Raw genomic sequence first — 25,495 nt, forward strand, 5'->3', positions numbered from 1 at the left:
GCCAGCCATTTTTTTGTGCAGATTTTTGCTTTTTTTTTTAAATTACAACGGGAGACAAAATTTATGATATTCAAACAATAACGAAAAAATCCATATCGTTATTATCCTTGTTTGTAATTGAATTACATTTGAATTATTCGCTGACTCGTTCCAGCCTTCTCTAAAGTATTAGCTAACCCACGGAGTCTCGAGTTAGCATGCAATAGATACTTTTCACGTGACGTCACGACTCACGCCACACTGGACGGCAAAACTACAATATAACTCACGTTTTCTAGTGATCTTTTTGTGAATATTTGCTTGCTTATAAGCGTGCTGCGGCCTTTTCATCAGGGTATTTCATTGTGTGGCTTGTAGTTGTAAGAACAGACAGAAAAAGGGGTCTGACACTTCAGGCATTGTTTATGTTTTGCTGGGCATTCAGCTAATTTACTGTAGTATCCTCCACATTTGTTACATATATCGTTTGTGAAAGGACTTTCAAGATAAAAGATCAAACGCTAACCATAGTCAAAACATTACATTATACACTTATCGCTTCCTCACCATGATATATAGATACGATCTTGGTGTCCAAAATGGCGTTGTAAAGAAAAAACACGTGGTCGGCGTGACGTCAATGAAAAGTATCCATCGCGCCATAATTTTTGCACGCATCCGTTTGTGTGTTTGTGCAGGTGAAGGAGAACAACTACCGTGGGCACAGCGACAGCGTGGATCAGCTGTGCTGGCACCCCACCAACCCGGACCTCTTCGTCACAGCATCGGGCGACAAGAGTGTCCGAATATGGGACGTGCGCACCACCAAGTGCATGGCCGTCGTCACTACCAAAGGTCGGATCACGGTTACTGCACCACATAAAAGTGGACTTAAATTAGTAGTTCACAAATAAGTAGATCCATATTAAGGTGGTTAGGGGGTATTTCATTAATCCTTTAAGACAGGTGTGTCAAACTCATTTTTTTCGCAGCCCACAGTGTAGTTACGGCCGTTATAACTGTGAAACCATGAAAATCTTTCGCCTCATCATATTTACACGTGAAATTTATGAGCTAGTTTTGAAATTAGAAATCAAGGTTAATGTTTTTAAAGTATTGCTGATGCTTGGGTACACAATAATGGTTGCAATATCTCAACATTATCATTTATGATATGACAATTTGAGATTTTGGTACAGATTTGAACAAAAATCATGGAAAGTTCAAGCTCATAATTTGCCTTTGTGGGCCGCTTAAAATCATGCAGCTGGCCGGATCAGGCCCTTGCGCCTTGAGTTTGACACCTGTGCTTTAAGATTTAGAGTCAACAGAGTTTTTGAAAATTAATAAACCCCCTTGCCCCCATTCTCGATCAGTTGAAAATCACATGTTCGAAAATTACATTGTGATTTGCTCAGGATGTGCCAAATGTTTACTGCTCAGCGGCAGAAGTTAGCAAAATAGTTTTCAATTAATTTGATAATTGAATACCTATCGATTATTGGATTTTTTGCACCTCTATTACGGACCTTTATAGTTCACTAAAATGTAAAAAAAAAATGATGCCGATATTCTCGACATTACTTTTGACGGGTCGGGATTGACAGCCGTCGCTGTCTGCTCGCTCCCGGTCTGGTTGCCATGACGCCCACAGAAGTGCAGTTGATTTTATGTATTTTTGTTTTCTTCTCCTCCTACAAAAGGCGAGAACATCAACATCTGCTGGAGTCCGGACGGCCAGACGATCGCCGTGGGGAACAAGGATGACGTGGTGACGTTCATCGACGCCAAGACCCACAAGACCAAGGCCGAGGAGCAGTTCAAATTTGAAGTCAACGAGATCTCCTGGAACAACGACAATGACATGTTTTTCCTCACCAACGGCAACGGATGCATCAACATACTCAGGTGAAGAATGCACAACGCTACGTTGACATACTCAAGTGGTAAACGCTCTACGGCAAAACACAACATCAGCATAACCGCGTCTTTGCTTGTGATGCACCAAAATGAAAAGGACTGACTTTGGTAATAATCAACATACCAGAATGGACGCTGTACCACACCATATTGGGGAAAAATCCCCATCTGTAATCATAACCTTGGCATCAAATCTTTATAAAACCCTATTTCTCGTTGGAAAATCCTAACCCCGACTTGGAGCATGTAGCCCTTGTTTGAAATCCATTTTCTTAGCCGCTTATCCTACGAGGGTCGCAGGGAGTGCTGGAGCCTATCCCAGCTGTCAACGGGCAGGAGGAGGGGTACTCCCTGAAGTGGTTGCCACCCCATCAATCCCAGGGCACAAAGAGACAAACAATAGCACTCGCAATCACGCCTAGGGGCAATTTAGAATGTCCAGTTAATGTTGCATGTTTTTTTGGATGTGGGAGGAAACCGGAGTGCCCGGAGAAAACGCACTCAGGCACGGGGACAAAATGCAAACTCCGCACAGGCGTGTCCGGGATTGTACCTCAGAACTGTCAGGCCAACGCTGTACCAGCTGAGCCACCGTGCCGCGTTGTTTGAAACCTTCATTTGAAATCTTAATCCCTGTTTGAAACTCTAACCTGGGACTGAAACCCCAATTTGGAACATTAACCCACGTTTGAAACTCCAAATTCCGTCTTAAAACCCTACTTGAAAACTCCAATATTGGCATCAATCTCAAATTTGAAACCCGAAGCTTTTTTAAACCCTAATTTGAAACCCAAAACTTAATTTAAAGCCCAAATTAAAAAACTTGATGAATGTTTGAAACCATATTGCATAGTTAAATCCCTAATCCTGTATTCAGGACAACATTTTTTTTAGACCTAACTCTGATTTTAAACCTCTGACTTGAAACCCTTTAAATGCAAATATCATTTTTTCTGTTGTTTGTCAAGTGAAATTCTTCCGGCTAAATGCTAACATCGCATGAGATGAAGACACGATATGTCAACAGCACTTTTACAAATCAAATTTTATGGATTTGTTGTTACAACCCTTCTTGAATCTTAAATGTCGAATGTTGTATTTTAAGTTTTAGTCGATCTGGTGTTGGATAAAGCTCACATTTCATGCATAACCCAAACCGCTCTAACCCCGAACTTGGCATGAGCTCCGCCCTCATTTGGATGGATGAAATGATTGCCGAACCGTTTGACGGATTGAGGCGTTGTCACTCAGTTACCCCGAGCTGAAGACCATCCAGTCGATCAACGCTCACCCGTCTAACTGCATCTGCATCAAGTTCGACCCGACGGGCAAATACTTCGCCACGGGCAGCACGGACGCGCTGGTCAGTCTTTGGGACGTGGACGAGCTGGTGTGCGTGCGCTGCTTCTCCAGGTAAGCGAAGCCGCGAGGCAACACACATCCAACTGTTAACTTGAAATAAATATGAATGATTCATTGATGACAATAAATCGTGTGAATAAAATGCAAACTTCCATCTTCTGTTATCTCGTCATGTGATGTCATCAACTGTAATCTAACACTGTCTAAAATGGTCTAGTTGAATCTAACACAGTCGAGTATGATTACCGTAATTCCCGGCCTACAGAGCGCACCTGGTTACAAGCCTCACCGAGTACCTTTGTAAAGGAAATACCATTTGGTACATACATATGTCGCAGCTGTGTAAAAGCCGCAAGTGCACACATTAAAACCCGCATTGAAACACGAGATATTTACAAAAAAAGACGATACACACAAAGAGTTAATCGCTAGCGCCGCGTTAAAGCTAGTGCTAGTGCCGCACTAAAGCTAGTACTAGCTCCACGCTAACAGGGCCGGTTAAAATAAAACTTACCGGAAATATCACTGAGACACACCAGGAGCACAGCAGCAACATGCTATCGTAGCGCTAGCACAGCGCTAACAAGGCCGGTAAAAGTAACTTCCTCGGCACATATATTCCACTGGTCTCATTATTACCTTTTCCGCTCAAGTGACCCCTTGCAGCCGTTTAGAAAAAAATGCACAAATTAGCTGCATAAACCGCAGGGTTAAAAGTGAAAAAATTACAGTTTTTAAAAAAAAATGTAACAAGATCTCGTAAAGCCCAACACATTGTTGTGTTATTGTTGTTTATCTTATTTAATGTAGTTTAACCCACTTTAACAATTTGGTGCATTCTGACGAGTAATCTAGTATGATAAAATTTCCTCTAATTGAATCAAAATTTGTCTAACCTGATGAAAAATTGTCAAATAAGATCTAATATAGTTTTGCATAATGATCTAAAATGGTGAGTTATGATCCAACATGGTCTAGCACGATTTAACACGGTCTACAATGATCTACGGTGATCCATTATGGTTTAACGTTAAGTGTGATCTGATGTGATCTAGTAGGATCCAATGTGAACAAGTCAGATCTAATATGGTCTAGTATGATTTTATGGGATCTTTTATATTCTAACCCGAACTAGTTGGATATTATGTGGTCTAGTATTATCTAACATGGTCTATTGTGCTTTAACCTGATGTAAGGTGTTCTAGTATGATGTGATTTGGTATGATCTGACTTGATCTAGTATTATCTAACATGGTCTAATATGGTCTCGTATGATCCAATGAGAACTCTAGTGTGATGTAACATGGTGTAACGCCTGCTTTAGGCTGGACTGGCCCGTGAGGACGCTGAGCTTCAGTCACGACGGGAAGATGCTGGCGTCGGCGTCGGAGGACCACTTCATCGACATCGCCGAGGTGGAAACAGGTTCGTGCCGGCCGCAAACAGGAAGCCACACAAACGCAAGGCTGGAACCGAGGAAAAAATTTGACGAGCTGTCTTGGTGTGTTGCCAGGCGAGAAGCTTTGGGAGGTTCAGTGCTTGCCCACGTTTACGGTGGCCTGGCACCCCAAGCGCCCCCTTCTGGCGTACGCCTGCGATGACAAAGACTGCAAGTATGACAACAACCGCGAGGCGGGAACAGTCAAACTTTTTGGCCTCCCCAACGACTCCTGATGTTACAACCGGTGTATGAAAAACCCTTCAAGTCATACGAGTAACATTTTTCCACCTCAAGTGCAACTTTTAGCCTACTCGTTTGACCTTTTGACGGCTAGGAAAGATATTCAGGATTTCATGTACTCAAGTGCAAGTTTTTCCCCTCACTATGGGATAAATGTCCAAATGGTTTTCCATAGGAGTTGACCTGTATGATATATTTACCTCTGCTGCCAGTAGGTGGCGTTGCTGTAAAATATTTTTTTAATGTACAAAATAAGTGAACTTTTGCTATTAAACATGTTTTTGTTACATTCTCTTTGCTATCTGTTGATACAATTTTCTCGGCTATTATGTCACAATGTGGAAGCATGATCTTTGAACTGATTGGACCCTCACCTTTCACTCTAAAATGCATTTGGGGCATTTACAGTACCGTAATTTACGGCCGACAAGCCGCGACTTTTTTCACACGCTTTCAACCCTGCGGTTTTTGCGTTGATGTGGCTAATTATGTTTTTTTTCTATTCTCTTTTTTCATGCCGGGTTCGGGGTTAGGGACACTAGCGGAAACGGTAAGAATGAGACCGGTGGAATATATGTGCGGAGGAAGTGACTTTTACCGGCCCTGTTAGAACTGTGGTAGTATTACCGCTGAGCTAGCGCATTGCTGCTGTGTTACTGGCGTGTCTCAGTGATATTTACCGGTAAGTTTTATTTTAACCGGCCCTGTTTGCGTATGCGCTAGTGTTAAACTCTTTCTGTGTACCTTCAATGTGGGTATTTGCAGCTTCTACACAGCTGCGGTGTGTGTATGTACCAAATGGTATTTCCTTTACAAAATTCTGTGAGGTTTGTAACCAGGTCCGCTCTGTAGACCGGTATTGCAGTATATACGTGATGATTACATTGTCAAAAAATTTGAAAAATTCTCTTACAGTATTTTTTTCTATATTTTCCAGAGTGAACATCCCTTTAAAAAAAAAAAATCTTACAGGGTCCACTATTTTGGCTATGTTGGCCTACATAGGTTGATTTGCTATTCCTGATTTTGTTAAAAGTGTCAATTAAAATGTGTGTGTATATATATATATATATATATATATATATATATATATATATTACATTTTGTCAAGTGTCCAGAAAAGTCTCCTATGACAGATACTTTTGTTTGACCGAGTTTTGTATCCACTTTGTGCATATTTGGCGAACACCTCCCCCTTTCCTTTGATTGGTTGCCTCCATGTTGTGCGAGCGAGCGTGTTTGTCACGTTGACTGCTGACTCGGCAGCAGCAGAGAGGTCGGCAGAGGTCTTCACCATTAGTGAGGTACATAAAGTCAAGAAATTCAAATTATGGTAATTTCTGGCCTATAAGACGTGACTTTTTTCCACACGCTTTCAACCCTGCGTTTTATGCAGTGATGCGGCTCATTTGCGCATTATTTCTAATAGCCGCGAGGGGGCAATTGAGCGGAAAAGGTAAGAGACCGATGGAATATATGTGCCGAGGAAATGACTTTTACCGTTTCGGCCTTGTTAGCGCTGCGCTAGCGTGTTTCAGTGATTTTTACTAGTATGTTTTTTTTTTTTTTTAACTGGCCCTTTTAGCGTGGTGCTAGTGTTAGCGCAGCACTGGCTAGCGTTAGCGCAGTGGTGCTAGCATTAAACTCTTTGTGTACCGTCTTTGTAAATAACTCGTGTTTCAATGTGGGCACTTGTGGCTTTTACACAGGTGCGGCTTATGTATGTACCAAATGGTATTTCCTTTACAAATGTACTGGATGAGGCTTATAACCAGGTGCACTCTGTAGGCTGGGAATTACGGTACTCGATTTCAGGCCTCGTGGCAAAAACAAAAAATCTGATAATCAGGAATGCATGGACGATTTTCCAATTATATTTAGTGTTCACTGTGGCACCATCGTACGGAAGAGTATTGCTGCCACACCCAAAAAAAAAAGGTTGCGTTTCACATAATTACGTGAAACGTACCACATAATTATGTTATGTGATAAGTTTAAGTGATATGCTAGTGATGTGATAAGTACAGTAAACGCGACTTTTTTTTTTTTTTTTGGTGTGGCAGGAATACGCTTTTGTACCATCGAGTCATTATAACTCCCAATGTTTTTAATCAGTGATGTGAATAAAATACATACGCACCTTTGATTGTTGTTGTGGGGGAAAAATGGAAAAACATAACATATATAGGATGTAGAAACAGAAAAAGATTTTATTTACTGCACCATTTATGTACACAAAAAATACTCAAAAGGTAATATGAACAAAACAAAGTGAATAGCTACTGTGAGATAGATTAATCTGATACAAATAGAATCTCTCCTGCCATCTTTGTTTTCTCTGCATTAGCAAAACATTAAAATCTCCAGATGGCTAAGGGCTGCTTTTGAAGATTTACTGTATCATAAACATCCTGTACATTTGGTAGTGATTACGAATCAAAGAACTCTCATAAGGAACATGATACTGCAATAAAAAAAACAAAACTAAAATGATTTAAATTCATGTAATAAACACTTTTAAGATCATATAACTCGTGGAAACAGAAAAGATTTAAAAATACATTGACCACCTGAAAAATTGTGCTGACCCCTTAAAGAAATCCAGATTAGGACATTTTGGTGACGCACCGGCAGTGCACATTTTTGGTCAGTTCATTAATTGCCGTTCCAATCTGGTTAAATTCTACAAAAATGTTACCTCGTGGCCTTGTAATAAATCCTAAAATAAGCGCACCGTTTTGGCTTCGACTTGGCTTCTGTTAACCGTGTTTGGGATGGAAACAGTTTTCATCCCAAGAAAGATTTCAAAATTTTGTGATTACGAGAATAAATTAGGAAACTCGGGGAAAAAATACGTAACTTGACAAGAGTAGCTGTAATTCGAGGAAAAAAAATGTATGAGTCTGAAGTCGGAGCTTATGAAATTTCTACCCCCCCCCCCCCCCACCAAGAATAGTCACATTACTGTCGTATGAGTATAAACATTTGTCTCGTGGATCCAGAAATGTCATTTCCAGATTAATATATCGCGTGTCAGAGGCCCGTACATATTGTCTCTGTGGGGAATTTTGACATTCACTTCTTAAAATTATGCTAACTGTCCCTCAACAAAATAAAATCTTATCCCAAGAGTACACGTGCGGCTTTGTGATTTCTCCCTCGGAATTTTACTTTTAAAATAAATTTTGTTGGGTCAGCATCTCTGACAAAATTGTATTCTACCTACTCATACCTCTTCTCTCAAACAGGCACTTTATTTGAAACTAAAAGTGCGCACATAGGTAAACCTTTCACGTTAGCGCTACTTACGTTAGATGTTGTACTTACGAGGTCTTGCCCTGCCATTAACGTAACGCTGCTGTACAAAATACGGAAATAATGAATTAGCGTGAAACATGCATAGAAACAAGAAGCAAGAGAGAACAATAACATTTCATTAATGTGCAAACGGCTTGCGGTCCATTCGGACTCTTGCTGGAGTCAAGTCATCAAATGTGAGCCTTCTGGACCTTTAATGCACAGGTCAGAACGGACCAGAGTACCGGAGTTTTCTGGAAACCGCGGCCGTCACTGAACTATCTGAGGCATCTCGCTCCAGGCTTTGGCCTTCTTCTTGGCCAGAGCCATCCACGGTGGCTCATCCTGGGGCAAAGACGGAGGCGGGAGACCCCGTTGAGATGCCGTCAGTGGGCCAGAAAGTGCCGGGATCCTTGAAGCCGGGAGCGGAGGGTTCATTCTTGATGAAAATGGGGGAGAGGTGAGCGTCGGGCTCTGGGTCTGCGCCGGCTTGAATTCTGCGGAGGTTTTGGGGGGAGCGACGGGCTTGGAAGTACAAGGAGGTTTGATGGGAACTGGAACAGGAACAGGAGGGGATACGGATCGATGGGAGGGGGCGGCCGGTGGCGTAGGTTTGGAGGAGGCCAAAGGAACCGGAGGTTTAGGGTTTACAGGACAGGGAAGTGGCTGAGATTTCGCCGGTTGAGGTGGCACTGGAGTCACCGGGTACTGAGACTTCTTGGTCTCTTTTTCTGTAGATGATGAAGGCTTACTGATCTCTGACAAACTCACTACAGGAAAGAAAAAAACAGTGAGCATTTCTTAAAGAAAAGGCAGGTCATCTTTTCCCCCCCTTTCGGCTTGTCCTGTTAGCCTATCTCGTGCATCTTCCTCTCTAACACCCACTGTCCTCATGTCCTCCGTCACAATATCCATCAACCTTTTCTTTGGTCTTCCTCTCACTCTTTTGCCTCGAATCATCGAAGTCTGCACTCTCGAAACTTGTCTCCAAAACAACCAACTTTGGCTGTCACCCTAATGATCTCATTTCTAATCCTATCCAACCTGCTCACTCCGAACGAGAACCTCAACATCTTCATTTCTGCCACCACCAGTTCTGCTTCCTGTGCCACCGTCTCTACTCCGTACATCATGGCCGGCCTCATGTCTTTTTTATAGACTTTGCCCTTCATCCTAGCGGAGACTCTTCTGTCACATAGAACATCAGACACCTTCCGCCAACTGTTCCATCCCGGTTGGACTCGTTTCTTCACTTCCTTACCACACTCACCATTGCTCTGGTTTGTGGACCCCAAGTATTTGAAGTCATCCACCCTGGTTGTCTCTTTTGTCTGTAGCCTCACTCTTCCCCCTCTACCTCTCTCATTCGGCTATCTTATTTCAGCTACCGTATTTTCCGCAATATAAGGTGCACCGCAATATAAGGCGCACCTTCAATGAATGGGTTATTTCAAAACTTGCACTAAAGGCTCAATGTTGACACATGTATAAGGCGCACTGCATTATAATGCGCACCGTCGGCTTTTGAAAAAATTAAAGGCTTTTAGGTGTGCCTTATAGTGCGGAAAATAGAGTAATCTTCATTCATTCCTCTCCTTTCCAACGTACGCCTTCACCTTTCTGTTCCTCCACCTGCTCCCTGCTTTAACCGCAGCTCACAATGTCATCTGCGAACATCACAGTCCAAGGGGATTCCAGTCTAACCTCATCTGTCAGCCTATCCATCACCACTGCAAACAGGAAGGGGTTCACTCATTTATGATGAGCACTGCACGTTGATATTATTTGATTTCCAATCAAGATAATGCCCGCAGCTAAAATGACTTCAACAGTAGTGCTATAAAAATTTTATTAAAACCAAAAGCAGACGAATCAAACTGTTTTTCGTTCCGGGACGCAACGTAGTTATGATTTCCCTCAGAGGGCCGTTATGACTGTGAAAAACACATAAATGTATCATCACCTTATTGTATATTATTATTGCATACATATCCACAACAAATTGAGGTTTCACTGTTTTGGAATCTAAAGTCGAGGACAACAGTGCAACTACTAATCTGTTCAATGTATTTTCTAAAGGGGATTGGAAGCAAAAAAGTTTGCAATATCTCAACATTACTCAAAGTGAAGATTACAATGTACATTTTTGGTACAGATTTTAGAAAGAAAAATGCACACGTTGCTTTAGCTGACCCATGAAAACACAGTGTCAAACTCAAGGCCCCGGGGGGCCAGATCCGGCCCACCACATGATTTTATGTGGCCCGCGGAGGCAAATCATGTGGATCAATATCCATGATTTTTTTTTTGTTCAAATCTGTACCAAAATTTCTAAATTGTCCTATCATAAATGATAATGTTGAGAAATTTACAAGCTTTTTTGTGTTACCAAACAACAATAGTTGGGAAAAACCCATGACCCTTGATTTCTGATTCCAAAACTCATTCATAAATTTCCATGTGTAAATATGATGAGGCGGTTAAAGATTTTTTTTTTATGGTTTCACAGCCGCAACGGCCCTCTGAGGGGAAACCCCAAGTACAATGTGGCCCGCGACAAAAATGGGTTTGACGCCCCTGCGTTAAAATGATGCAGCAGCACAAGCCTTGAGAGTTCGACACCCGTGCTGTACTGTTTGTGTGCGTGTGTTTTCTGACCTCTTCCAGTGGGTTCGGGTGTTTTGGTACAAAGTTCCTTTTTCAATGCTGAGCTGACGTACGCTGACGTTGAAGACTTTCGGTCTTGTTCCTCCTGATGATGACAAAGAAGACAAGCACATTCATTTGTATAGACAGCTGAAAATGTATGTATGTATGTATGTATACATACATAAATTTACATATACTGCTCAAACAGCACATGCGCACATGTAGACATCCAATATTAAGCCTTACAAAACAGGTTTGACATATTGAAGATAATGAACTGACACATGGGCAATTTATACATTAAACTGGTGACTTACCTTCTTGACGGTCATCTCGTCCAGTGAATTTTCTTTATAGATCTTTTGTTTCTGTCTGGCCACGGAGATCCAGCTGGGACTGCCAGATCCAGAAACGACAGGTCCTGCAGCAGGTTCTGAACGGGTAACACAGATTTATTTTGAGCTTGCGTGCCCCTGTTAATTTGGGCTCCAGTGTGTGTTTGTGTGCGTATTCACCTGAGACATGCTTAGTCTTCACGCCGGCGTCCCCGTGGACATCAGGTTTCTTGGGAAGGGCGGGTTTGGGGCCCACTGGTTGACTTATGGCGGGTTTGAAACTGGTCGCCTCAACTTTAGAACTTATGGGCTCTGCTGGAGACTCAACGGGCGCCTAAAATCCGAGCACATCAAATGTAGTAAGAGGTACAAAGTTCATAGCTGCATGGCGCATTTCAGCCACAAGGCGTCGCCAGATAAACAGTGTAAACACTAGTGGGCCTCACAGTTCTCAGAACCACCTGAGAATCCAACATACATGCTTTTCAAAGAATTTTGTTTTTGTTTTTAGTGGGGCCGGGAGGGGGGGTCTGGGATTTATTCATAGTTAAGAATAAAAAACAAAGCCTCGGAATGCTCTAATACTTGTGGCCAAATAATTAACTGTTTGTTATAGCTTTACAATTCAATGTCTTTGGTTTGCACCTCAGTGTTTTCCTCTTCCGAGCTGAAGCGGTGCAGAACTGCCGTTTTCCTCAGCCGAACTCCAAAGGGAGAGTGGTAGTTTCCCGCTATCACAACAGAGCTACCTACATAGACAAGTACAAAGAAACAAAAAAAGTACTTCAACAAATTTTAGAAGATTTCGGCAAAACAGGATAGGTTGCGTTAAAAGAAAGAGAACTGGCTGAATTCATGAATGCCGAACTGCAACTATGTGGCTGTTCACGTGAATATGGTATACATGAACGGTATACTGTACATGGTCAAAGCACAGGAGACATATTATTAGTCTCGTTCCGCTTGTTCCATCATGTTTCCTCACCTTCTTTGGCTGCAACAGTTGAACTTTGAGCTCTGACAGGCTCTTGGAGCACAGTATTTGGAGGTTTGGGAGCCGTTCCTCCAGCAACTGTTGTTTTCACAAAGTTCTCCATCTGGCCATCCACCTGTTGGTCTTTCTTGGTGGTCTCCTCCAGATCCTCATGTCCAGGCCCCACGCTGGGGGTTGAGGCTAATGACGACAACGGGGTCTCTTTGGTTTCCCCACCAGAGAGAGATCTCTGCCAGGCGGGTGCGATGGTAAAGCGGAATTTGCTTTCATCTGGACTTTCGAGGGACTTGTTGACTACTTCGTCTTCCGGTGAAGGAGGGACGGCTTCCTCCACGACAGCTGCTGTATCACAGATTCGGGTCACCTGATCTTCTGGTAGTTCTGTAGCAATGTCAGTGGATTCTTCAACAGCATGTTGCTCTGTCAATGAATGCGAAGGAGACACGATGGAATCTTCGTCAGTCGGGGACGGCTGAGAGGCAAAAGTTCTCGACTCTGAGTCTGCAGACACAAGACTCATGTGGACAGCGGTGGTTGCTGGGTTGGACGTCTCGGTGGGGGTGTTGTTCTCAGCAGGAGGGAGGGTCTCGGTGGGAATGGTGGTCTCTCTAGGGTTAGGAGTGACAGTCCCACAGGGAAGGACGGTCTCTTGAGGAGTGATGAGCTCAACGGGTGTGTTTGTCCCACTGGGGGTGGTCGCCGTACTGTCTTGCGAAGGAGAGTGTGAAGACAATTTGATTTCTTCATCAATCTCCAGTAATTCTTCCTGCAGCACATTTTCCTCCATGTCTTGGTCTTCTTCTTCCTGTGGTTCCGATTGTGCCTCAATGTGCTTTATGTCTTCATCCTCCTCCTCCTTCTCTTTCCTTTCTCCATCATCTTCATTTGCTGACACTTGGCTCTGTTGTATGGCGTTGGAGACCCCATCGCATGGCTGATGAGGTATTTCAACATTACCCGTGGATCGCAAGTCCTTCACGGCATCAGCATCTGGAAGTTCCTTTTCCTCCGTCACGATGGACACATTGCAAACCTCACGGCACGATACATCGGGAAGCGTGTCCCACTCTTCTTCTGCTGCCTCCTCCATCCATTGTTGTTCATCCTCTCCCTCGCTGACCTCTTGACCTTCTCCCTCCACCTCAAGATCCACCACCTTTTGTTCTTCCTCACTTGCGTCGGTTTCTGGCTCTTCCCCGTGGTTTTTCTCTTCGCTATTGACTTCTTGTGGCGTGTCGTTCTCTCCTACGTCCGCTAACGGGATCTGAAAGTCCAAACAAATCTGTTTTTTTTAAATGCACATTATCACAAACTGTTTATGGGTTTGTGCACATATTTAAAGCACATATTTTTGCCTTTTAAAGGGTGATTAAAGAATGTATTTCACGTCTCAGTTCTGTCTCCTAAATGTTAAAGATTTTAGTATAATTGATGCAATAAGAATTCAAAAGGGAAAATTTGATGGCTGTTAAATGACATGACAATATTTGTCTCTAATATTTTCACATGTTTTAGCACATAGCAAATAAATGAAAACATTTGTATGATATAATGTGCATTACAAAGTAAATATATATGGTTAAAGTAAATCCTTAAAGAATGTAAATAATCTGAAAGAAGAATCTAAATATAAGCATTGTGGACAACTGCATTCTAAAGGTGTACCTAATGTCTTGAGTGTTTAACTTTTAATTTAAATCTAAACAAAATATTTTGTTCTGGTGATTAAATGTATCGATCGGTGACATGCTCATGATAAAAAAATATACATACACAAGATGGACTGAATCTTTCTATGACAAGTTCCTCCTCCTCCTCCTCCTCTGCCTTTCCACCATCATCTTCACTTTCCTCCTCTTCAACATGTAGAGAAGGATTGCTCAAAGTGGCTTCCTCTTCCTCCTCGTCTTCCTCCTGATCCTCCTCTTCCTCCTCCTCACTGGATTGATCCAAAAGGAGCGTATCACAAGGAGCATCTTGATGAAAGGCAAGTTCATCCTTCACCCCCTCCTCATCTTCAGTCTCCTTTTCCTCTTCCTTCAACTCCAGGACGACACCCTCAGAGTCCACACGCAGAGCGCAAGAAGGCAGCGGCGTCTTGAGGGAGCTTAGCACTTCTTGTAAGAAGTCACCCTCAACAGCTTCCCCGAGTCCATCTTGCTCTCCCAGGACTGGTCTGTCCATGTTCTCCTCGTCTCCGTTCACAAGTGAGTGGTCTGGAACGTCTTTGTGGATGACATGGAGCTCTAGTGTGTCTCTGAAAGTGTAAAAATGAGTTTTATTAGTAAAAGAAATCACAATAATAAAGAAAGAAAGAAAAACAAAGAATAAAGAGAAAAAGAAAGAAAAAAGAAACAAAAGGAAGAAAGAAAGTAAAAGAAAAAGAGAAAAGAAAAAAAACCAAAAAGGAAGAAGGAAATAATAAAGAAAAATAAAGAGAAAAAGAAAATAATCAAGAAAAAGGAAGACAAAAAGACAAAAGAAAACAAAAAGAAAAATGAAGAAAGAAAAACAAAGAAAGGAAGAAATAGAAACATGAAGAAAAAAGAAAGAAAACAAGGAATAAAGAAAAAGAAAATAAAAAAGGACAAAAATAAAGAGAAAAAGACAGAACAGAGAAAGAATTTAAGGAGAAAAAAGGAAAGAAACAAAGCAAAGAAGAAAGGAAGAAAGAAAAAAGCAAAGAAAAGACAGAAAAAGGAAGGAAAAAATAAAAAAATAAAAAGAAAAGAAAAAAAGGAAGAAAGAAAAAGACAGAAAGGAACAAAGAAAAATTAAGAAAAGGGAAGAAAAAGAAAAATGAAGAAAAAAGAGAACAGAGAAAGAATTTAAAAAGAAAAAAAGGAAGAAGGAAATAATAAAGAAAAATAAAGAGAAAAGAAAAAAAAAAAAAAAAAGAAAAAAAAAAAAAAAAAAAGAAAAAAGAAAAGAAAAAGAAAAATGAAGAAAGAAAAACAAAGAAAGGAAGAAATAGAAACATGAAGAAAAAAAAAGAAAAGAAAACAAGGAATAAAGAAAAAGAAAAAGAAAAAAAAAAGGAAGAAAAAAGAAAGAAAAAAAGAAAGAAAAGAAAAAGAAAGAAAAAAAGAAAGAAAAGAAAAAAAAAGAAAAAAGGAGAAAAAAGGAAGAAAGAAAGCAAAGAAGAAAGGAAGAAAGAAAAAAGCAAAGAAAAGACAGAAAAAGGAAGGAAAAAATAAAAAAATAAAAAGAAAGAAAAAAAGAAGAAAGAAAGAAAAAAGAAAGAAAAGAAAAAAAGGAAGAAAGAAAAAAGAAAAAAAGGAAGAAAAAGAAAAATGAAGAAAAAAGAGAACAGAGAAAGAATTTAAAAAGAAAAAAGAAAAAAAAGAAAGAAAAAAGAAAGAAAAAAAAAGAAAGAAAAAAAGAAAGAAAAGAAAAAGAAAGTTTCATCACCCAGAACTGTCCAGAGAGGAGCTTCTGGTACCGAGCTCGGGGGAGGATTGAAGCTGACTGTCAGCAGCTACCACCTCCGACTGACAGGGATCCCCAACGAGTGACGCATCCTCTTCCTCTTCCTCGTCCTCTCCCTCTGGTCCCAACAACGAAAGCCGCTCTTTCTCCAGACATTCTTCCTCCCCGTCCAACTTTTCTTTCGGCTCATCACAACTTGCGTCTGGACAAATAGGCGGAAACAGATGAACGAGGCAATCCAGGTAGATGTGAGCGAGAAGGTAGAGAAAAATAAAAGCACTGACCTCTTGTCTCTTCTCCGTCTTGGGCCTCTAAATGTTCCGGGAAGGGGATGCTCAATGATTCGTCCATTCCGTTGTGTTCCTCTGATTTACTCTCAGTCCTCTGCATGGACCCAGACACAAAGTGGCATGAACATCAGCACTATACACAGACATTTTTGCTCTCGATGGGGAAGGAAACAAGCAAATTGCAAGTCACAACTAGCAACATTCTTGGGAGCATATCAAAGGAAGTACTAGCCCGCGGGGAAAAAAAATCACTTTGACACTCCTGCACTTCATTAAAATAACTTGCTTTTCACGAGGCTTTAAGTCGTATTTCAATTTGTAGGCATTGGCGTGCTTGTGATAAGCAGAACTGAATGCCAAACTGAATTAATCAATATGCGCGGATTTGATTTAAAAAACAATAATTAACACTTGGGGCACATCGAAAAATGAATGAATCACTTTAGTGAGTTAAAGAGAAACTAAGGGATGACTTTTGGGAATCAGGAAGTTGAGCAGATAAAATGCATCTGTGAGTCGCTGGGGTTAAAATTACAAATTGTTCAGACGTCATGGTATACTTTTACAACTTAAAAACTTTTATTAATTTTATTGTATATATGTCCTGTCTTGGCGGCTCAGCTGGTAAAGGGTCGGCCTCACAGTTCTGAGGACCTGGGCTCGATCCCGGCCCCGTCTGTGTGCAGTTTGCATGTTTTTCCCGTGCCTGCGTGGGTTTTCTCCGGGCACTCCGGTTTCGTCCCACATCCCAAAAACATGCAACATTAATTGGACACTAAATTGCCCCTAGGTGTGAATGTGAGTGAGGCTGTTTGTCTCTATGTACCCTGCGATTGGGTGGCAACCAGTTGAGGGTTTTCCCTGCCTCCTGGATGGACTGTAATATGTGTATGCAACAGTATTAATAAAACGTTATGCCATCAATGAGCATTTATTTTAGCCGGTTGAGGGATTCTGTTGTAACGATTACAGGGACCTGGACAAGCGTGCAGAATGATTATTATTAATTATTCTTGTATGTTTTTTTTTTTTTTTTTTTAAACAATACAAGTACAAACCTAACAAAATATAAATACAGATAATTCCCAATATTTTAAAAATATATATTTTGGTGTTGTGCATTGTACATTGGTTGAAGGGTTTTCCTGATTTTTTTTTTTAGGTCAACTTTGGGGGTGCGCATTATACTCGAGAAATTACAGTATGGCCTGTCATTTAAGATCGACTCCCATCATCTCCATCTGTGCCTTTTTAACAGAATTTTCTCTCACCGTTTGGAAGTTAGATAAATCGTCCCACTAGTTAAAATACCGTTAAACCCTTTCGTGTAAAAATAGATGGCCCAAACTTGGGGTTAGGAACCAAACTGGGTCACAGTAAGTCTTTACTGGCCAGCTGATAGTCACAGTAAAAACGCTCTAAGCTATTTTATTGATCATCGAGCGAGCCAGGCATGCAATATTTTCAGCACGCTGATGGTTTCACAGTTTGGCTCCCCAGGGAGAAAACACATTTCATGATCAAGAGAGCGCTAGTACACACGACATATTTGTGCTCTTACGTTGGCAGGCTTCCTCCTGTTGCAGGCCTTGTGTCTCAGGCCCAGCTTGTGTTTGGCGGCGGAGTTATTCAGACAGCCGAAGGGGCTGGCGGGCTGACTGAAATCCCCCGGAACCGTCACCAGGGGACTCACTGCTCTGCTGGAGGCTGCACATGACAACTGGGAAGAGAACAGAGAAAGTACTTCAAGTCTTTCACTTCATTTACTCATTCTGCCTCATCAATAAATCCAAAATGAACTGATGATGATATGTGAAGATAAGCGACTTGGAAAATGGATGGATGGATTTATTCACCGAGAATAAAGGCTCCATATTTAAGCGCTACGCTTTTTACAGAAACCTGTAGAATCTGAACCAAAATCTTGGAAAAATGAATTTGAAATGTCAACTGTAACCCATACGTTGTCTGGCATTGTTTGAGGAGGCAAGTTCTAGACCGTGCAGCTAACATCGCACGAGTCACCGACGCGCTGCGGCTTCGCAAAGGAAACTTCCCACCGTTAAACGTCGGTTGGTTTCTGCCGAAAAGTTAAGATTCCTTCTTGAACGATGAAGTCTGCCGATAGGAAACCAAAATGGAAATAGAGCATGACCGCGTGCGAGTGCGTCCAGCTGTATAAATATTAGCTGTGCTTCGTACGCGGCGCTAACACTTGTGGTGTTGATTGCAGATGCTGTGCTCTGCTCCACCAGGATACAAGATTTGGGACAACTTCCAAGAACAACTCAGGCCCGACAAAGGAAACTCTCTTTCCCGGATCAGGTGAAATATACGTTTTTAATGGTGTGTTGTATTTAACATCTTCCTTTTACTCCCTTTTGTAATGTTACAGACTAAATTCCATTATTGTCCGTAACTGTCTTATTCTCCACATTTTTTTTTATTCAGTTTTCCCATCCATCCATCCTTCATGCTATTCGTATTCACACAGTCATTGATTTCAAGTACTATAATTCCTCATGTATATGGATTTTTCCCCCCACAAAAAAACTCTTCAAAAAGGTAAATGCGTCTTATACATAGGTACAGTAAAAGTTATAAAACTCCTTCGTTGTAAAATGCGGTATATGAGTAGATAGGCAGTGTTTTTTTTTTTAAGCTATGGATTAGTTTTAAATGTGATAGGTTTGTATTGTATTAAGGTTCACATTTTAAACATTATACTTGATCTGTGTCAAAATATTGAGGCTATTACACACCCCAGTATTAGAGTTTTTATACTGTGGCTTGACGGAGGTATTTACAACAATTTGACAACTATTTATGGTATCAGGTGACAAATTAACATAAAACGACGCTAGGCATGCTGGGAAACATTCTGATCGCCAGCCACCATGTTTTACTGATGACATCATGAATGTGTTATGTGGTTATTCCCCATCTGTGTCTTAACTTTTTTTATTTGAGTTTTTTAAAAAATTATTCTTATCTTGCACCTGGGGTGAGCGCATTATCCGGGCACATGATCTCTCCAGCTTTCATTGCATTATGCAATCCGGCTGTCATGCTAGTGGTCATGTAGGAGCCTATCGATTACTAAAGAACAAGTAAACCTTAGCATTAAAAATAGTACTGATCCGACTTAATTAGAACACATTAGGATGGGATCAACACACACATTTATTGCATCTAAATATATCCATGTAGAGAAAATCATGGCTGCAAATTATATATAGGAAGAAGGCTCTTCCTGATTTTTGGTCTCCATTTTAGAGGTGACCATTGTACTCGAGAGCGTATTGTACATGAGAAATTCTGGTATGACGCTATGCCCTCATCAACTTTTAGTGACTATGGACATACACGACAATTTTTTGTTGTGCTTGAGCTAACTTGACACTGAAAAGTCCCGTTTAGCTGAGTAGCATTTAAAAAGTCCCCACCCGCCCCCCAGCCTTTTGTGCGGTTGTTTGTTGCTCTCCATTTGGGGTTGTTTTCAGCAAGAAACGCCGACACTTGCTAAAATAGCTTAAAAGTCCCCATCATTAAATAGTCGTACTTCTGATGAGTGCACATTAAAGGCAGTAACGTTGACTTGATATTTTCGATACGCTTGTCACCCTCGTTGACTGCCAATATTTACTATGGCACAGATCTAAAAATAAGCTTGTTTAGCCCACGAGGCTTGTTTAAGCGCGAAACAATTATCGCAGAAATTCAAGAGATTGGCAAATGATGTATAAAGAGTGCTTCAAGGCAAAAGATATTTGGAGGGTCTGATGAAGGTGGAAAGATGGAGCTGAAGAGAGGAGGAGGTCAAATAGCATGAAAGGGCCATTTATAGAAAACACTAGTAATTAAACTGAATCATGAGATGTGTGTCCCCCTCCCCTCCCAATTCTAGTCACATGGGAAATATGGCCATAATACAAAGCTCTGCTGCGCAGCCTCAAGCGTCCTCCTGGTTTTCATAACTCACAAAGAATCTTATGCGGCTGTCTCGGATGGATTTCCTGGCTTACATCTAAATACCTGACTTCCTTCTGCACAGAATTTACTCTCTTTTCTCGAAAACGTTGCAGTTAAGTGGATCAAACTCGTGTCTTGAATCTGCTTGGAACGGTCAAATGCTGGTGGAGGTATGATGATCAGGGTTTGCTTGGCAGAACTTCAAGAAAACTGTACGTACCGTAATTTCCGGCCTACAAGCCGCGACTTTTTTCCACACGCTTTCAACCCTGCGGTTTATGCAGTGACACGGCTAATTTGTGCATTTTTTTTCTAACGGCCGCAAGGGGGCACTCGACCGGAAAAGGTAAGAGTGAGACCGGTGGAATATATGTGCCGAGGAAATGACTTTTACTGGCCCTGTTAGGGCTGCGCTAGCGATAGCGCTGTGCTAGCGTATTGCTGCTGTGTTATTGGCCTGTCTCAGTGATATACCGGTAAGTTATACTTTAGCAGGCCCTGTTAGCGTTAGTGCTAGCGCGGCGCTAGCATTAGCGTTAGTGCGGCGCTCGCGTGAGCTCTCGCGTGCTTGCGTTAAACTGTGTACCGTCTTTCTTTCTAAATATCTCGTGTTTAAATGTTTTTACACAGTTTTTACTTTACATAGCTGCGGCGTATGTATGTACCAAATGGTAATGTACTCAGTGAGGCTTGTAACCAGGTGTGCTCTGTAAACTGGGAATTACAGTAAGTAAATCCCTATAAACAACAATGAAGTGATGTAATTTTGTAAAGAAGGTCTAGAAGAGGTGATTCTGAACATATTATAAAGAAAATGACAACTTCTAGTTGTCGCTGCTCATGGAGCTTTTAATATTTAGCTAATTCCTTCCTGGCGTGGAAAAAAATGGATTCTGAAGTACGTGGGCAGATTACATTGACATGGCAGCACAAAGAAGCTGAAATTTGATTGGCCAAAAGAAACAAGTTGAAAACACAGTACTGGTCTGGGAAGATGAGACATGCTACAAAGTCAAGAAAACAGACTGTAGGAAATAAATGAATATAATCCGTAAATGTAGATGAGTGCACGCCACTGTTGAAACTTTCCTCAACCAAAAATCAGCAGCGTAAAAGACGCTGCAGTTTAGGAATCCGAGCCTGAGTGTCCGGGCCTGTCTCTCCGCTTACCTGGTCCTCATCACTGTCGACTCCCTCCAGGCTAATGGAACTGTTCCTCTGAGTCGGATTCTGAAAAACACGGGTGGGGAGAAAAGACGCTACGCATTTGCGAGTCTGTGCGGAGATAAGCTGGACCCCGAGGCGGGACATCCGTGTGCACGTTACCATGGCTGCACGAGGCGACGTGTACTCTGGGGGACTGCAGGGGAGACCGTCGTCCTCCGACATGGCGCCGGCATCTTCCGTCCTCTTCACGCACATCAGCGACGGGGGCGAGCCCAGTCTGATGGCCTGCTTCAGCTGGAGCTGCAATTCCACGTGCGTCGCATACGCTTCATTTAGTTTTTCCAATCCCAGGGTCTACTTTTTAAAAGTACATGCGCTATTTCTGCTACTTTTCTGGACAAACTATAAACTTCCATCTGGATGTCATTTGGATTCAATTCCAATTGTCAGAGAGGTATGAAAAATACCATTACAGGGAGTCCTCGGTCTACGACTGAGATCTGTTCCTACAGTAGCTACTTCACTCAATTTTCGAATTAAGCTGGATTCCACCATTAGTTAGAATTTACTGTCAAAATATGTTGTATAAAAACAAATACATTGAAATAAACAAGATGATGTACTGATTTTCTTGTGGCTGCAGAAGCATTGCTAAAAGACACAGCTTTCTTCTTTGGGGCGATAATGTCGAAAAAGGAGGACGAAAAATGCGAAGATACTCCCTGCGCAGCCAGACAAAATGGCGGACGGGGGACGGGCGTTGTTAGGTCGAAATGTCTTAGGTCGAGACCGTCTTAACCCGAGGACTCCCTGTATTGTTATTACTGTTTATTCTTTGTGGAGTCCAATTTAGAGCCTACCTTACAAAGAGCTAATTCGTAAATGTATGAATATGAAGATGTCTCTGTCCAACAACACAAATAGGGACGCACCTCATTTATTCACAACTACAGCTTTAATTACTGAAATATTGTTAAAAATCAGTAAAAATATAACTGAGGAAAAGAGTTACAAAAAAACGGATTGATTGATAATCACCACATTCTACCATCGGAGTCAAAAACATTTTTTGCTAATTTCCCCAATTATGAGCCTAATAATGGTTATCTTATCTTAGTGCTTTTTTATTGCTACTATATGCTGACACTTCAACAGTTCTCCATTTGGCTCCAGATATTTTTTTCCAGGTTTTGCTCGAGTACATGTTGTGGAATGATATCACTGAGCTTTTTATATCAAGTTTAAACACTGTAAGAGGTAACAAACGACTGAGAGTATTTCACGCTGTTTATATCGGACAGTCTCACTGGTGTGGAGTATCATTAACAGACAATGATGAACTCACACGGTTACTATACAGTGGGATAAGTGTTTAATTTTGGCAGTGTGTGTGTTTGCCAGTATCACAGAAACTAAAATCAGCATACTTTTATCTGCTGCAGTCAGTCAGTGACTCATTATCAAGATGTAAAACAAACACTGTGATACTTTGGTTTTTTGTTTATCACCTAAAACTTCTACAGGCTCGTAAAATAACATTCATTCGGTGTTACTGTGTTTGCCTTGAAATCACATCTGTACACATTCTATTCCTGAATGAAGTAAAAGTAAACACTAGTTCAGCTAATATCTAACATACTGTGCTAACAAAACCACGAAGCGCTACTTTAAAGCTTGCATTGTCACGTTGTGTTTTGAAAAATTGTGTTTTCCATTCCTTTATCGTACAGGGTTTATATCCTGGGACATGAATATTCATCTGGTTATGCCAATAGCGAAAACAGGAAAACTACAATTGTTTATTTATAGACGCCAACACATGCGCACAATACATATTAATCCAAAATAAATCCATCCATCTTCTTAGCCGCTTATCCTCACAAGGGTCACAGGGAGTGCTGGAGCCTATCCCAGCTGTCAAAGGGCAGGAGGCGGGGTACACTCTGAACTGGTTGCCAGCCAATCGGAGGGCACATGGAGACAAACAGCCGCACTCACAATCACACCTAGGCGCAATTTTAGAGTGTCCAATTAATGTTGCATGTTTTTGGGAAGTGGGAAGAAACCGGAGTGCCCGGAGAAAACCCACTGAGGGTTAGGGGAGAACATGCAAACTCCACACAGGCTTCAGAACTGTGAGGCCAACTCTTTCCAGCTGAGGCACCATGCCGCCCCAAAATAGATACCGTAATTCCCGGGCTACAGAGCGCACCTGGTTATAAGCCTCACCCAGTACATTTTTAAAAAGGAAATACTATTTGGGACAAACATACGCCGCACCTGTGTAAAAGCCGCAAGTGCCTGCATTGAAACACTAGATATTTACAAAGAAAGACGGTACACAGAGAGTTTAACCATTCGTGGGCAGCGTCCAATTTTTGGGACATCATGATTTTCACGCATTATATCCTTCAGTATATCAAAAGATTTCAGTGTTTTAATCTGAAACCATAATTTGGTATCAGGAGAGGATAACTCATCTGTCAGTTAGCATGGAGTTATTTCCCTTTCCTTCCTGACCCAATATTGCTACCTCAAGTACACATGGAGGGTTTTCCAAGAGAAGAAAGGTCAGTATGCAACCAAGTTTGTCTTCAAAATGTGAATCCACCAGTATAAATAATCCATAAGTGTCGATCTATAATAAGAATTAATTAACAAACATACCTCTAGTATGTACCACTTCACAGAACTGATAACATACCTGTCCCAGTTTTGGGACGCTGCCCGCGAGAGGGTACATCTTTTTTGCCCTTTGTTTTATGCGTTAAATGAAAAAGAAGTGGTATTTCCTTGATTGTGGCCTTTTAGGAGACTTTTATCTCAATAAGGCAAAAAATTGCCACCCTGCCCATGAATGCATTAACCCTCACGCTAGCGCCAGGCTAACACTAACGCCGCGCTAACAGGGTGGGTTAAAAAAAAACATCCTGGTAAAAATCACTGAGGCACAGCAGTAACATGCTAGCGAAGCACGAACAGGGCCGGACCAGGAAAAGTCCCTTCCTTGGCACGGTACACAGTGAGTTTAACGCTAACGCTAGCGTCGCTCTAACGCTAGTGCCGCACTAACAGGGCAGGTAAAAAAAAAAAAAAACATACTGGTAAAAATCACTGAGGCACCGCAGTAACAGGCTAGTGCAGCACTAACAGGGCTGGACCAGGAAAAGTCCCTTCCTTGGCACGGTACACAGGGAGTTTAATGCTAACCCTAGCGCTAGGTTAAAATAAAACTTACCGGTAAATATCACTGAGACACGCTAGCACAGCGCTAATGCTAGAGCAGCACTAACAGGGCCGGTAAAAGTCACTTCCTCTGCACATATATTCGACCAGTCTCACTCTTACCTTTTCCGCTCGAGTGCCCCCTTGCGGCCATTAGAAAAATGCACAAATTACCAGCATCACCCCATAAACCGCAGGGTAGAAAGCATGTGAAAAAAGTCACGGCTTATAGGCCGGAAATTACGGTGTATGGTAAAATGTTAAGTAGATAAAAGTTTTGGGATATGTCATGATCCAAATTACTCTTTGAAACACAGACATAAGTATAAAAGTTTGACCTCTCGGTTAATGTGGTGGGATGAAGGAAACAAGGTCTCAATGTGGGTGGGAAAATGGAAGAAAAAAAATGCTATTTGATGTTACGTAATATGTTTACACAGCATTTGGCTCTTCAAGTATCAAAGCGACCAGCAAGTTCAGATTTAAAGTGAATATTTTTTTTCCCATGAAGTATCATTTTTGAAAATAATTATGTTAAATTGCATTCACTTTTCTGCAAAAAAAACAAAAAAACTTTCAGATGGACACTGTGTGAACCAAGCGACCGTTTTCTTGGGTGTCAAATCGCTTTGAGGTTTCTTTGCATGCCGTAGACGAGTTTCGAGGGGCAGTTTAACTGGGGGTCAAGTCTGTGTTGTGTAAGTCTTGATGTCTTCCTACTGTTGCTTTTTGTTGTTGACACACATTCTTCTGTCAGCATGCTCTCTTGAGCATGCTTAAAATCTGTTTTAGGTCTGACTGGCGAGGAATTTACATAATACAAACTACCATGCCATGCTTATGGTATATAAGTGGCGTTTAGTGTCATATGTTTATTTTGTTATATTCTCAACCTTGAGGTGTCATCGTGATAATACCGTATGTACAGTACCTGAAGAAATTTCACTTTCCCATGAATGCTGTCTTGAGAAGCCCCGAGAGCCTCGTTGGCCTCTGACGAGTCTGAGACAAAGACGGAATCGTGTGACAAGGCCTTACTCCCCAGGCTGATCTTTGACCTTTGGATAGCAGGAAGTGGGCAGAAAAACACACGAAAAAGAAGTCTCACCAAACTAGACAAACACTTTCCCCACACATTCACATTCTCACCAGTGAAAATGAACACGACCCACAACAGGAAGTGGCAGTATCCCCC

The 25,495-nt window shown here is 41.6% G+C and overlaps 2 protein-coding genes and 1 long non-coding RNA gene across 9 annotated transcripts in view; 2 read left to right on the forward strand and 1 right to left on the reverse strand.

The window, feature by feature from the left end:
• thoc3 (THO complex 3) overlaps positions 1-5,231 on the forward strand; it is a 5,787-nt gene extending 556 nt beyond the window's left edge. Inside the window, exons 2-6 of the mRNA XM_061834787.1 lie at positions 678-834; positions 1,683-1,887; positions 3,151-3,312; positions 4,586-4,686; positions 4,775-5,231. Coding sequence (XP_061690771.1) covers positions 678-834; positions 1,683-1,887; positions 3,151-3,312; positions 4,586-4,686; positions 4,775-4,935 — 786 coding nt within the window. The 3' untranslated portion in view covers positions 4,936-5,231. The remainder of the gene's footprint in view (positions 1-677; positions 835-1,682; positions 1,888-3,150; positions 3,313-4,585; positions 4,687-4,774) is intronic.
• A 1,896-nt stretch (positions 5,232-7,127) lies between these two features.
• Positions 7,128-25,495, reverse strand: part of zgc:66433 (uncharacterized protein LOC321250 homolog) — a 55,337-nt gene continuing 36,969 nt past the window's right edge. For all 7 annotated transcript variants that reach the window (XM_061834459.1, XM_061834456.1, XM_061834461.1 and 4 more), the window contains 13 exons: positions 25,232-25,358; positions 21,235-21,375; positions 21,079-21,138; positions 17,498-17,656; positions 15,931-16,030; positions 15,629-15,848; positions 13,991-14,474; positions 12,209-13,481; positions 11,869-11,972; positions 11,404-11,557; positions 11,206-11,321; positions 10,898-10,991; positions 7,128-9,009 (listed from right to left, as the gene is read on the reverse strand). In XM_061834459.1, the coding sequence (XP_061690443.1) occupies positions 8,510-9,009; positions 10,898-10,991; positions 11,206-11,321; positions 11,404-11,557; positions 11,869-11,972; positions 12,209-13,481; positions 13,991-14,474; positions 15,629-15,848; positions 15,931-16,030; positions 17,498-17,656; positions 21,079-21,138; positions 21,235-21,375; positions 25,232-25,358 (3,532 nt within the window). In that variant the 3' untranslated portion in view covers positions 7,128-8,509. The remainder of the gene's footprint in view (positions 9,010-10,897; positions 10,992-11,205; positions 11,322-11,403; positions 11,558-11,868; positions 11,973-12,208; positions 13,482-13,990; positions 14,475-15,628; positions 15,849-15,930; positions 16,031-17,497; positions 17,657-21,078; positions 21,139-21,234; positions 21,376-25,231; positions 25,359-25,495) is intronic.
• The window catches only part of LOC133508423 (uncharacterized), a 33,889-nt gene continuing 25,934 nt past the window's right edge, over positions 17,541-25,495 (forward strand). The window contains exons 1-2 of the long non-coding RNA XR_009797050.1: positions 17,541-17,676; positions 18,170-18,261. This is a non-coding gene — a long non-coding RNA (uncharacterized LOC133508423). The remainder of the gene's footprint in view (positions 17,677-18,169; positions 18,262-25,495) is intronic.

Source organism: Syngnathoides biaculeatus, chromosome 11, assembly GCF_019802595.1.
Source record: "Syngnathoides biaculeatus isolate LvHL_M chromosome 11, ASM1980259v1, whole genome shotgun sequence".
Taxonomy (NCBI): Eukaryota; Metazoa; Chordata; class Actinopteri; order Syngnathiformes; family Syngnathidae; genus Syngnathoides; species Syngnathoides biaculeatus.